General features: G+C 43.1%; 1 protein-coding gene across 2 annotated transcripts; it reads left to right on the top strand.

The window, feature by feature from the left end:
* The first annotated feature begins 802 nt into the window (after positions 1-802).
* Positions 803-12621, top strand: tefb (TEF transcription factor, PAR bZIP family member b). 2 transcript variants are annotated; one of them, XM_069701352.1, is made up of 4 exons: positions 803-1266; positions 6590-7177; positions 8322-8539; positions 9008-12621. In XM_069701352.1, exons 1-4 carry the CDS (start codon positions 1161-1163, stop codon positions 9221-9223), a joined length of 1128 nt encoding a protein of 375 aa, XP_069557453.1. In that variant the 5' UTR covers positions 803-1160; the 3' UTR covers positions 9224-12621. The 2 variants fall into 2 exon arrangements, with proteins under 2 accessions (XP_069557453.1, XP_069557452.1); XM_069701351.1 differs by lacking the exon at positions 803-1266 and adding an exon at positions 5623-5967.
* Positions 12622-13811: the final 1190 nt, after the last annotated feature.

The raw sequence follows: 13811 nt of genomic DNA, 5'->3' as shown, positions 1-13811 counted from the left end.
AAAGTGTCCACATCTAACTCATGTTGTCCAGTTTAGGTCTGATCTTCACTTACGCAAAGACCTTTCTCCTTTGTTATTTCTGGTTCACAATCTTTATCATTGGAGAAGGGTGTTGGCAAATATGCAGAACTACTACAAGATTAATAGTTTTGTTCGTTGTTTAACTAAGTGAGAAGGTAACCAAATGAAGCTCAGTTTCTCCAGTTAAACCTGTGTGTTTGTTTATGTATGCATGTGTGAAAGTGTTTTTGCCATGTTTTTTAACACTTTTTTTTTACTAAAATGGCAATGTCCAAAATTCTCAGTGTTCTTATCAACTATAAATTGAGGACAGCTCATGCAGTAGTTTTCTAGTCCATCACTAGGCCATTGCAAGTCATGGCTAAAACCAAAAAGCTGAGTGAGGACCCCCGGTTGCACAGTGTGGCTGCGTTACATTATGGACATGATATATTTCCTAAAAATGTAAAAAAAAAAAAAAAAACATGAAAATAGTTCGTTTTCATTTATATCTCTATCACAATTAATTAACATCCTGTTTTTCACTTGTTTATGCCATTTCCAGCCAGAAGTAAATTATTGTTCAAATTCACTAAACATTAAAATCTGACATGTGTATGAATGACTTTTTTTTTTTTTTTTTTTCTATGCTACAGCTATTAAGATGTTTACATAATTTTTGTTTTACTGTGTTGTGCTGCTACTAATCCCCGCCCCGGACAGTGCTTTGTGCCGTGCACTTTTTAAGTCGATCAGTAGGTGGCGCGCGGCGTTTGGGTGGTGGACCGCCTACTGTTTCTTGCACGTGTTCGCCTTGCGTGGAGAGAAAAGTGCTCTGCGGAGCACGGCTGTTGTTGTGGTTGTCATTCGCCAGATCCCTCCCCCACCTCTCCCACCTCTGCTTTCTGATAGGCTCTACTGGTTGATTGACGTGCACGTGCGCGAGTCAACGTGGTCCGGGGGGCGTGGCTGCCGGTGCTCATTAGAATCCAGGTGGTCTGGCCTCATGCAGACGTCCCCGTGATGATGCAAAGTTGGACAAAAGTGACTGAAGTCAGCAGCTGAGAGCATTAACACTCACTCACTCGCATTTTGAGCGCTCCTCGTTCAGACAGACTCTCGTCTCCGACATTAGGAGGTAGACACACCGGTTGTTCATCATGTCAACAGCTAACCAAATCTTCTTTGGAGAGAGGAGCGATGTTCCTGATCTCTTAAAGTCCTTGGCAGACTATCCATTCTCCTTCCCAGCCTTTGATGACACCGGTAAGGATGTTTTTGTAATATATATATATATTAAAGTATTACAGTGTTACTACCTGTTGCAGACTGTAACAATGTTGGTGGACTATAAGTATAAGTATGGAAGCAGTGCATCTAAATCTTTAAGGTTCTTGCGTATTTTACTTTGTGTGACACTTAATTTATGCGAGTACTTACTTTACTAGATAAAGATTTGACATAAAACATGACTATTTATATATTAGAGTAAAGATTAAACTGCCCAACAGGATATAAACAAGTTAAAATGAATAAAACTAGTTACAACATTACCAGTAATATTAATCTAATCATATGGTCCACTGGCCTTTCTGCTGCCTAACAAGTAGTTTTATTTATGAGTCACCTGCCACTTTATTAGGTACATCTATCTTTAACCAGTGCATGCGGTCCTCTAGTAAATCCCTCCCTTCTGCTGGTTATAATGTTCTGATTTTGTTTTATCTGCTGAATGTGTTCAGGTATTGATTAAACTGTATGAATGTGTATTTTGGAGGCTGCAGTCTGTGATAACCGTGTTATACTATGCAGAGAGATGTTTTTGTTATTTAGTCTACCCTCAGTGACATAAATGAGGTGTATAAGACAGTAGTTCGTTGCAAGTATGTGTAATAAACTGACCTTTGAGGGTACTTTTTGTGGTTGGAACTTAAAATAAGGAATGTAGGATAGCTGTTTTATATTGATGCGTTTCTACCGTATCTCAACACTTCATTTAACACGAGGGTAAAATTGTTACACTAATAGACAACTTAAACTGTGACGTACAGGAAACTGCAAAACACTGAACCCCCATTTAGATTGGGATTAAATGTTGTCTTTCATTTACTTCGCTGTTAAACTGATTGTGATAGTTTGTGGTGATCATCGCAACAGTTGATGAAAGGCTCATGGCTGCACGGAGAAACAGCAGTCGGCCGACTCCGCAACACAGCAGGCTGAAACTGATGCAATAACACTGAAACAGTCCTCACTCAGGGTTTCATCACATCATTAGTTTCTTTGTGCACTCAATAAACTTCATGTTTACTTTCTTGCTGACTTTCTTTTTTAGATTATTTTTGGGCACTTCTGCCTTTATTTGATAATGACCTTGTGGACAGACAAGAAACACAAGGAGAGAGTGAGAGAGTACAAAGAGATGCAGCAAAGGTCTCCAGTTAAAAGTGAACCAGATACGTTGGGATCAAGTTACTTGTTTTGTTTTTTTCTCAAGCTTTGTTCAGGCAACAAAGCCATGTATTGGTCTCTCAGTGCGATGATTGCAGGGACTATAACTCATCGGTTGAGGTTGGGCAAAACCCGATTTTAAATGGACCTCCACATGTTTCCAAATAAATATACTGATGAGGCAGTTTTTGTCAGATCATAATTGTAAAAAATGCGATAGTTTGTTCATCTCCTTAGAAATGCTGTACTTACTTTGCACTTTCACAGAGCAAAGTCAAAGGTCAGGCAATATGACATAAGTGCTCTGGTGATGCAAAGCCTCAAAAGTTATAAGCAAAATCGTTTGATTGATTTAATCGAGGAAAAATTGAAGTCATCCAGCGCCTGCCATCAGAAAGTTGAGTTGCACTAAATATATGCAGATTTCCCAGGTTTAAGAGGAACATGTACAGTAGCTGTGTGTCATGATATGTATGAAAATCCAAGTGGTAATGTGTAAATGGAATAAAAACGGGACGTAGAGTTGATCCTTTGGGGGGGGGGGACACCACAGGTAATGGTGGCAGGCGTGGAGGAGGTAGATAACAATATCAAGGAGGTACGAGAGAAATCAATCAAAAGCCATGTCATAGATATCAACACACCTTTCTTTCCGTTGAACGCTCAACAGCATGAAATGCTGAACTCGAATCAAGCAAAACAGAACAGCAATCACGGTCAGGTGAGAGCTGCAAATCATGCGCCACAACAATGAGTATGTTTATAGTGAAAACTGAAGCTTTGCAGTCGAGGAAGGACGTTTTCAGCCATTTGGTTCAAAATTAGTAAACCAATCTTTTACTCGGCAACCTACATACTTTATCACTAAAGTAATAAAACATGTGCTTCCCCACTCGGCACATAAATTACACTGCTGGTATCGTGCAAAGGAAGAATTTGGACAGCGTCGTGTCGCCTCTGGGCTCCTCGGCATGATGAATGCTTGCTGTTGGAGGCAGAGTGACAAATGGACCACTTACACCGGCTACTGTAGACCTGAAACCCAGATACACAGGGCTGGGAAGACATTAGATTAAACAGACATCTTGTTTAATTACGTGTAGTAGTAGTAGTAGTAGTAGCACACACGTTTATATCACCGGAACACATTTAAAATACATGCAGAATAATTTTCATGTTGTAAACTCCAATAGAAACAGGGCTTTATTCATCGACTTGTTGTCGTGGAGTAGCAACATTAACGAATGTGCTGTCCTGTTTGTTGCCTGTGCTGACATGAATTAATTAATATGCCAAGCACATGATGTGCATTGTTTTGCAGTACATTTCACTTTACTACTGTACAGTCGATTGGTGACGCCCTCATTTATTTTTCATAGTGTGTTTTTTCCTCATCTTTAAGCACAATTATTGGTGACAAAAAGTGTCTTGTCTTTTCTATAACCAGCACCTGGAGGAATGAAGCATTCTGCACTTTCTACACTCTCGCTGTTTGTGTTGCGTCTCCTGATTAGGACGGGACTCTGAAATACGCTCGGATTTCTGTCCAACTGGTGTTCTGCTCAGACAGATCAAATCATGAGGTCAAAAAACAAACAAAACTCTGTATTTCATTTGAGAAGTTTCAGAAGTTGAACGAGGCCACCTCCTGTCTCTGCTGCTGCTTCCTGAGAACACGTGCAGTGTGAATGGACAGTAGAGGGCACTGAGAGCTCTTTATTCGGAGACGGGGCCAGCAGATGTTTGCATGGTTTGCACTGTGCACGCAGCAGACTTTCAGCAGAACACTTGTTGTTTTTCTCCAAACTCTGCAGAATGTTGAAGACTATATAAGGTTGCCGTAGTTACCTGTTAGATGTTTGCACAGGTAGAGGTGAGGTATGACACATGATCTAAGAAAAAGTGTGTGGTTACAGCGCAATACACTTTGCTGAAAAATATATATATCCTATTAAATTCCGTGTGCTCACTGCTGCGTAGGCAACACAGGCGAGTAAAGAGTCTCTGATACTCTTTTAAGTATTCAATCTGAAGTGACACTTCGTTTTCCGTTGTAAAAGAAACAGCACATATTAGTGGTGAAGGCTTTTTTTTCCTTTCTTTCTTATTATTTGCGGTCCATGTGTGAAGGTGGGGTGTTTCTGAGGCTGAACATCGTGTTCCTGAACCCAAACACCCTCGCGCTCACTGTCGCGTGCACGGAAACGTGAGATTTTTTTTTCCCTTTTGTGGCACTCAAAAGTGTTGGTTGATACGGAACATTTAACAGCATGGAAATGTATGTTTCTTGCTTTTAAGTGCAGGGACTGCTAATTCGTTTGGACCGCGCACTGCTGGCGCATATAATCTGTGGGTTTATAAACTATCATGTGGGTCGGTACATTACAGTTTCGTCAGGCAGTAGGGACAAATTGCGCTAAATTAATGTGGAAAAAAACCCTGCAGCTCTCTGGTGAAGAACGTGTCCTGCGTAAAGACTGCATATAAATGCCCTGCGTCGTTTTAAATGCCCCGTGCCAGCTGTTCCACCGGTGGCGCGTACCCTCTCCAGCTCTCCTTGCCTTGCACGTGCGAACCCTCTGAAGCCACGCCCCCCTCGACAGCTTGTACTTTCACGTGATGTAGGTGGTGGGGGGGGGGGGGGGCACGTGTTTGGCCACGAGTGTGTTGCTCTTGGACGAAGCCAAAAAAAAAAAAAAAAAAAAAAAAAAAAAAAAGTCATGGCACAAGCACACTGCGTGTATTTTAGTGTGGGTGCATGGAGAGTTTTTGTGGATGCAGACCTGCAGTTGAGTCTGTCTGGGTTTCATGAAACTGGAACTTCCAGCCAGGAGGCCATCGCATTTTCTATGTTATGCATATTGCCATAGACATTAACCAAGTATATTAAACATGCTGGCTGTATGAGGCTGCATGTTCTGACTGCGCATCACGTTCTGCACAAATGTGCTGTACAGTGTTTCTAAGTAAATACATTATCTCCTGTGTGTGTGTGTGTGTGTGTGTGTGTGTGTGTTGCCAATGAGCAGCCGTAGCGCCACTACACAGACAAAAGCAGCCGCTTCAATACATATTCATGTGACGGCCCTGACAGCCAATCAGCTCCTACTATTCCACGAGGGGGGGGCGTGGCACGTGATCATGAATATCCAACAAGCGCGTCCGGTGGGCAAGGAGAACAAGGGGTTTGTGTGGTGTTGTTGTTGCACCCCAAAGCGTTGATATTGACAAACCGGTCCGAAAGCAGCAGCATTGTCAAAACAAGCGGAGAGCCGCGGTTCTTTTGTGTCCGTTCTCTCTCTCGGTGTTCGAGGCAGCTCTCGGTACCGTTTTACCGCCCCGGTTTGCTCGGAGCTCGGCACGGAACAATGCCTGGCAAAGTCGCGGTGGCAGTGGCGCTTCAACCCAGCGGTAATGTCGCTTCGGCGGCTGCGGCTCCGCAGACGTCCTTCCCTTTTGTTTTAAAGAAGATTATGGACATCCCCCCTCCTAACATCCTGGAGGAAGGCGACGACGGTAAGCTTTAAACGGGGGTAAAAAAAAAAAAAAAAAAAGCTGCACAGTTCTCGTTGTTTGTAAATCAGCTGCGAGTTAGTTCATGTTTTTGTACATTACATTGACATTGCATGTATTCGGATAATAGGTCGTTAATTAGTTTATGGTTAACATGCCAAATGTTGCACGAAGCAAGTCTAATCCGAGGAAACAAAGAGAACAACAAGTTCTAACTCCTGTGTGCTGCCCTGCAAGCAGCCAAACCAGCCTGTACAGACACCTCAAGGCGGGGGCACTACTTTGGGTTTCATTAAACACACTAGTCTGGTGTTGCTTGGTTCCTAGTTCGTGTGCTTTTGGTTTGTGGTTTGGGTTGGACGCCTTTCCTCATCTGCCCAGTGATTTCCTCGAACCCTCATCCTGCTCTACTCTCTCTCTCTCCCTGTCAGACCCGCTGACAGGCTCTTTGGTTGTAACCCGCCTTTGTTTACCCACTTGTTTTGTCAGAGGTCGCACCACTACCCCTCTCCACCCAGCCTCTCCCCACCTATGAATGGACTTGTCATGTGTGCACAGGAGAGCATTTGAACTGAATACAAGCAGCCATTTATCTAACTGCTGTTTCCTCCTGTCTGTCATGCAGAAATAGAAAAAGAGAAGCTGTGCTCCTCTGAGGATGTGGAAGGAGGTGGGGCTGTGACAGCCAGTGCTGGTGGAGCTTCACGAGGAGGAGGAGGAGGAGGTGGCAGCGGAAGCAGCGGCGGGGTATCAGCCTCCCTGACCCCAGCCATTTGGGAGAAGACCATTCCCTACGATGGGGAGACCTTCCACCTGGAGTACATGGACCTAGACGAGTTCCTCCTGGAGAACGGGATCCCCGTGAGCCTAGAGGAGGAGGCGCTGCAGCGGACTCTGCGCTCCGTGGAAGGCAAAGGCAAATCCATTCCCAAGGTTATTGCTACCGCGACGACTACTACCACCACCGCTCCTTCTTCTCCTGCTGCTGCAGTTGCTGTCTCCACCGCAGCATCTTCCCCCCGTGCCACCACGGTCACCTCAGATCCAGAGGAAACCGTGACAGTCACTACGTTACAACCAGCAAAACTAGAAGAGGAAGAGGAAGAGGAGGAGGAGGAGGAAGAGGAGGAAGAAGAAGAAGAAGAAGAGGAAGGGCAAGAAGAGGAATCTGTGTCTGAGGAGGCACCAGCAGAGGTGGAAGGGAAGAAAAAAGGTGAGTAATTTAGATTTAGGGCATTGATATTTGTTAAACAATAACAACCCATAGAAACATTTTAAGATGGCTTTTTTAGTTTTCCTCCTCAGATACTTGCTTTTTTATTCATATTTTCTGTTCCTGAATTAGAAAAAAAATCAGTTAGTGTCGACCCAGAATCCTAAATTCTATACCAAGAAACTGGATTTTGGAGGCTGAACAATTTGTTTCCTCAGCGTAAGATGACATAACATTAACTACCATTGCATATATAAGCAGACAGCAACTAACCAGTAAAATCTCCAGGTTTCCTATAAAAACTAGAGGCAGAAAGCGGACACCGTCAGTGCTTTGCTGAGAATAATCTTAAAACCTGTAGCCTGAAACATCTGTCAGCTCAGCAACGGTCAAAATTAATCTTAATGCGCTAAAGCAAATATGTAATTCACAACCTTGAGCAGAAAAATCAGCCCTCCCAAAAGCTGAAAAGAGTTGTGGAGAGTTTGCTGTAAACATGTAAACACAGGGCACATTTTCATTCACAACTCAGTCTGAGGAGCAAAAATGTAAAAGGCCGTACGACAAAATTACAACTACAGCCTCAAAAGTTACCACAGAGTAAAAACAGTCTAACAGAATAACAAACATTGTGGGTCACATAAACAGTTGATTTATTACATAATCTTTGAATAGGTTTGAATTACACTAAACTGTTTTTATTTTTTTTTTAATTTTTAGAAATGCAACATGTAGTCCTTCAAGTTAAAATAATCAAACTATTTTTATTTAGATTTATTGAAATAATAATGATAAATGCCTTTCACAGGTGCCTTAATCCCAAAGTAGTGCACTCATGCTGGTTATTTTCTCTAAAATACAGATGAAACACAAATGAACATGCAACAAATGCTCACAGTTTTGTAGCCACAACCAGCAACAGCATTTACTCTCCAGTTAACCTGAAAAATCACTCGAACTAACACGTCTGGTGTTCAAATACACGGTAATTTTGAGCACTAATACTGTGTTAAAGTATCTATTATGATGAAAAGGTTAGATTGAAAACATTGCAGACATTTGGCAGCAGGCGTGTAAATACACTAGAGTACATATTGGAGTGGCCTCTTGTATCAAAGCTCATTACTTCCCTCCGTACTCACAGATCGTACCACTGCAGAGCGAAACACACCCTCCCCCATCGACCCAGATGCCATCGAGGTGGACATTAATTTCCAGCCGGACCCCACAGACCTGGTCCTGTCCAGCGTGCCGGGGGGAGAGCTGTTCAACCCTCGCAAGCACAAGTTTTCTGATGAGGAGCTGAAACCGCAGCCGATGATCAAGAAGGCCAAGAAAGTGTTTGTTCCCGATGAACGGAAGGTATGATTCAATCAAACTGTCAATCGACAACCAACAGATTTAGTAAAAGTTATTTTAGTGATTAATACACTAGTTATTCTTATTGTCTGTGCACATTAACGGCTGAAACGTGTGTTAGATGTAGCAAAAAAATATAAAAAGAAATATTGTAATGAGCAGGGTAGAGTAAGTGTAAAGGATATGCTGTAACCCTCACAGTCGCCAAATCTTCATTGAGAGAGAGAGAGAGAGAGAGGATTTCCCGGACAAATCTGATGCGTATCGCACGTTATTAAATGACAGAGTTTGATTCTGAACCAGAGGCTTCGGCCCCCGTTAGATTAAAGCATTTGCAAACAGAGCGGTGCTTTTGGATTAGAGATCAAAGATGGAGGGGGGATGTTTCCACAGCACAGATGTCCACTTGTTGGATGTTGGTCAAGTTCAACTATCCCTTTCTGCCATTGACCTTCACTGCTCTTCCCTCAGGATGATAAGTACTGGTGCAGGAGAAAGAAGAACAATCTGGCAGCAAAGCGTTCCCGCGATGCTCGGCGGCTGAAGGAGAACCAGATCACGGTGCGCGCCTCCTTCCTGGAGCGGGAAAACGCCGCGCTGAGGCAGCAAGTGTCCGAGCTGCGGAAGGACTGTGGTCTCTGTAAGAACATCCTGACCCGATATGAGTCAAAGTACGGCCCGCTGTAAAAAACAAAAAAAAACAAATCTGAATCAAACCCATGAAGTGTCAATGAGAGAAAACGCAGAACTCCCCTCCCCGCAGAATTCAACCCAGACACAAGCACCAAGGGAATCAAAATTTGCACTGTTGTCTTCGCTTGACCTCCAGTCACTGTGTCAGGCTCCAGGTGTCGTTGCTAACACGATGCTGGAGTTCTGGATACACACTGTCAGGCAGTGAGGTATGATGGGAGCGGTGGTCAGAGGAAGGCCTGTGGAGAGCGCCTGGCTCCTACACTCAGAGAGGAATTGGACTGTGGACACTCCCATAGTCAAACACACCTGGAAAACGCGGTCTGTCTCAAGAAAGGTTCCAGAAAGTCACGAAACATGGAGAGAGCTGGCCGGCACAACAGAATCACAGGCTTTTAGATATCACACAAATCAGTTTTTATCACTGCACAGCACTTCTTAGTGGACCAAAGCATGAGTAGTGTCAGTCAGACGTTGTGTATTTAGAACGGTGCACACTTGCCGTCCCTCACTTTTCCTTGTGTTGCACTTCAGTTTATACTCCGGCTGAGCCTCCTGTACCATTTAGTTATGTGCGTTTCCACAGTGTGTAATCCACTTTTGCACTTTTTACTAAAAAAGAACCCACACACTAAGAGTGTGTAAAGATTATACTGGTGGCAGCTGTCTGCCTTATTGACCACAACCACAGTGGGAGGAGCCGTAGCTTACTAGGGGAAAAATATGCATGTCTCACACTTTAAAGCTACTCTGATTGAGTTTCCTTTTCTACTAATCTCAGATCAGCTTCCACGTAAGATTTTGTCAGACATAAGAAAGAGACATAGTTTTTGTCTGTAGGTTTCTGTTGAAGGCTCTCCTGTGATGATCTCTTGGGCCCTCACCGGTGGAGGGGTATGTTCAAATGTTGGGATGTTTATTTTACTGCACACTGCAAGTAGAGGGCGCTAGAGTCACTGCCTGCCTGCTAAAGGTGTTGTGATGACTGGATTGATTGATTTTTCTTTTTGAAAAAAGAAAACAAAATTAGCCAGGCCCGAAGTTGATTGCTTCTAAACTTTGTAAATAGATGATTGTCTCGCGGTCTTTATTTCCTAAGACAGAGACTCTGACTGTATCTTTATTAACCCAACACTATTCTTTATATTTGCCAAATAGTCAATGAGTGCTGTATTTATTCTGATGGTAATAATGCATCTGTTGATTGTGATGTACAACATTATGTCAGATAATTCTATTTCCTCTGAGGAACAATATCTATATAATGAAACCAATGACTAAGCAGGGAATTCAATGGGTAAACTGTGCTTTTGGATGTTTGTTTTTAAAACAGATTTATATAGTTATATGGGATTGTTTTTTTTCTCTCTACAGAGATACATGTGTGTCTGAGCACACAAAGGACAGGGCACACTCTTATTTACCTCATCCGACGCTTCCTATTCTGAAACGTTAAAAGTTTCGTAGGGCTACAAAGTGGAGAGCACATAGAAAACAGCTTGGTTCCATTTGGAAAAACTTTCAATCCGAGTTGATAAATTGAGTTCTTTTTGCCAAAGTGGCTGAGTCTGAATCTGAATTAGTAAATACTTAACAGACTGTTATGGGACTCTATATCTCAAGTGTCTTTGGCTGATGCAGACTTTGCAATCAGCCTGTTTGTGCTCGTAATCGCCGTGATTTTTGGAAAGAAAAATAAATGTGGCAATAATACTCTGTTATGTAATGCTTGTTTAATTTCAGTAATGATGTTGTATGTAAATTCGCTATGATGTACTAAATAGAAATGCCCCAAAGTCATTTGTGCTTCCAGTTTAGATCCTCTGTAGTCTGGGATCCTAATGCATGAAACCCAGTAAACTTGTCTCTTTCATTTTCTTGTAAATTTAACACCAAGTGTACTTATGTCTGTAAACCATCACTGAAAACTGGACATGTTTTTGGATGGGTAAGCTGATGGTATATTGTTTATTGATCTGTCAAAAAAAAAGCAGAACATCTTTGCTACGATGTCCTGTGTGTCTGACTCGCATAATAGCACCACCTATCCTTGTGCAGCCAGCTCTTGACCTTTTGGCGAACATCAGCTGAAAACGGCATCTTTTGATCACTGTGTGGATTGTTTTCTATTTACTAAAGATTGATCTATATCGAGATACACTGGATCAGTTGGTGCTTTTGTGTTTTCTTGATTAACTATGTGTTTGTTTAAATTTCCCCGATGGCATAGTATACCAGGCATTTCTTAGCATTGTGTTTTATTTTGCATTTTCATGCCAACTTGACTTTGACTGCATTCTGTTGTTTAGACATCAGTGTAGTCGACGATTGCAAACTTTTTAGTTCATTTTTTTTTTAACTGAATTGAATAATGCTGACTGAAGGTACAGGCCAGGAGAGGCTTTAAGACGACAATGAATCAAGATCATATTTTATACATACAAGATGTAGCAATCTCTTTCTGATGCCGAGCGCCTCGTAAAACCAGCTTGTAAAATCCCAAACTCGCTCATTGACTTTTAACAGTGAGCAGATTCTCCACTTCTACATCAACCTGCACCACGAATTGAAAAATACAAATAACAGCAGCAGCAGCTTCAACTTATTTACGTAGGCATGTCTGCTGCCCCCTACAGTCAAAGGAAGCTGCTGCACTTTTAAAACCTAATGCCACTTATAGGCAGTAAATGTAACTACTGAATTCTCCCCTTTTATAGCAAATGTGTTCTTTGTCTTGTATTTTTTACATCTAAAGCTTATTGTGGATGTTGGAACAAATATTAAAACTTCAACATGACTGTTTTACAGAAATATTTAATATCGAGATTTGTCAGGCATGTCATCATCAGATCGACCTTGTCCAGGATGATATATTTAATCAACAAACAACACGTGTGGACAAATAGAATCATTCCATGCTGTTTGTGAGTTAAAGGTTAAAATGGCATGTCAGCCACAAAAAGCTGATAGAAAACAGCAGTTCCAGCACTCTGCCTGCAGGGGGCACCGGTGTAAAACTGCTGAATGTTTTCTTTACCTGTAGGTGGCGCAAGGTAGCATGTCCACATCTGCAGGTCTAAACATCTGTTTAAGCCTCTGATCTGAAACTGCTGGCACAGGCTTCAGGTGCTTCGCATCAATCACACCATGTCCTCGTTTACTTTTCAAAGTAGCTTCAGTACTCCTGGAAAAATAAATTCAAATATCTCTATTGAAAGAATGTTTTAAAGTTTTGTGGTGTTTTGCTTTATGTTGATCTTTTTATATAAACATGTTTTTTTGTTAGGTGTTTTTGTATCGTCCTAACCATGTATTGGATACATGCAACTGCAGTACCATGTCCTAACTGTATCTTGTATTATGCATATGAAATAAATTGGAGTTTAATGACATGTGGGCTCCTGCTTCGACCTTGCCTGAGTCATTGACCAGCTGCAGCAGCTCTAATGGGAGACGCTGCTGCTGAGGGACAAAGAAACAGTGGAAGACGAAAGACATACAGTTTGGTGAAGGAATAGAGATCTTGATGCACGCACACACGCGCACAATCACGCCGAGTGCACATGCACACACACTCTCAAGGCTTCCTTTTTTGTCCCTGTTCCTTCGCTGCCTCCGTCTTGCTGCTCATCAGTATTCCAGAAGAGTAGGAGATGTTGCGTAATGATCACATCGACACGCAGGGGAGCTGCGTTGCATAACAGCAGCAGCAGTAGCAGCCCCAAAGACCAGCGGGATGGGTGTGTGTGTGTGTTCGTGTGTGTGTGTGTGTAAGGAGGATGGAGCAAAGAAAGCGAGGAGGCAAGGGATGGGCTCTGGGAATTGAGAGGGGAGGAGGAAGGTGGGGAGCAAGGAGAGGAAAGGATCAGGCAGTGGTGAGGATGGAGGGGAAAAGGGTGCTGAGGAGCAAGAGGGAGGGAGGGAGGGAGGAGCAGTGGGTGAAAGGAGAATGGGAGGAGATGGAGGCAAACAAGATGGCTAGGGGATGGACAGAAAGATGGAGAACCCGGGATGCAGAGAAAGACATATGAGCTGAGGGAGGGAGGGAGGGAGAGGAGGGGAGGGGATGCAGCGAGTGGGCATTGAAAACGTGGAGGAGCGCTGAGGAGGAGCCCAGCCATGCATGTTAATGGCACACGACTCCATGTTACTCCACTCAGCACAGCAACCCCAGTACGTTTGCCTCACAGGAGCGAGCCAACCTTACAGCTGGCTGTAAAGACACACGAGCACAGGACAGACAGACGGGCGGGCAGACAGACAGGCAAGCAGACAGAGTGCTGCATGATGAAATGTAAAGTAATATCTGCTGGGATGGGTCCAGCTGAGGTGGGTGGTTTGCAATCTGGCTGCTCACCATTTGAGGATTCCATCTTTGCTTTGAATTATTGATCAAACATCCCTTGAATTTGTTTACTGCAATAAGAAGACGCCGCAATCTCAATCTGAGGCTTTTCACAGAAACACGGGGGATCTACTTCTCATAATCTTTGAGCTGCAATATGTTCAACACAAACACAGTGAGACGTTCAGAGGTTGGAGTGGAGGTGGATAAATCTGTGGCCGAGCTCAAGATTCATCC

The sequence above is a fragment of the Brachyistius frenatus genome, unplaced genomic scaffold (genome assembly GCF_029030835.1).
Source record: "Brachyistius frenatus isolate BFR_SWC_R1_liver_20210118 unplaced genomic scaffold, ASM2903083v1 Contig_36, whole genome shotgun sequence".
Lineage (NCBI taxonomy): Eukaryota > Metazoa > Chordata > Actinopteri > Embiotocidae > Brachyistius > Brachyistius frenatus.
The sequence above is the reverse complement of the archived record's forward strand: the minus strand, read 5'-3'. Positions and strand labels throughout refer to the sequence as shown.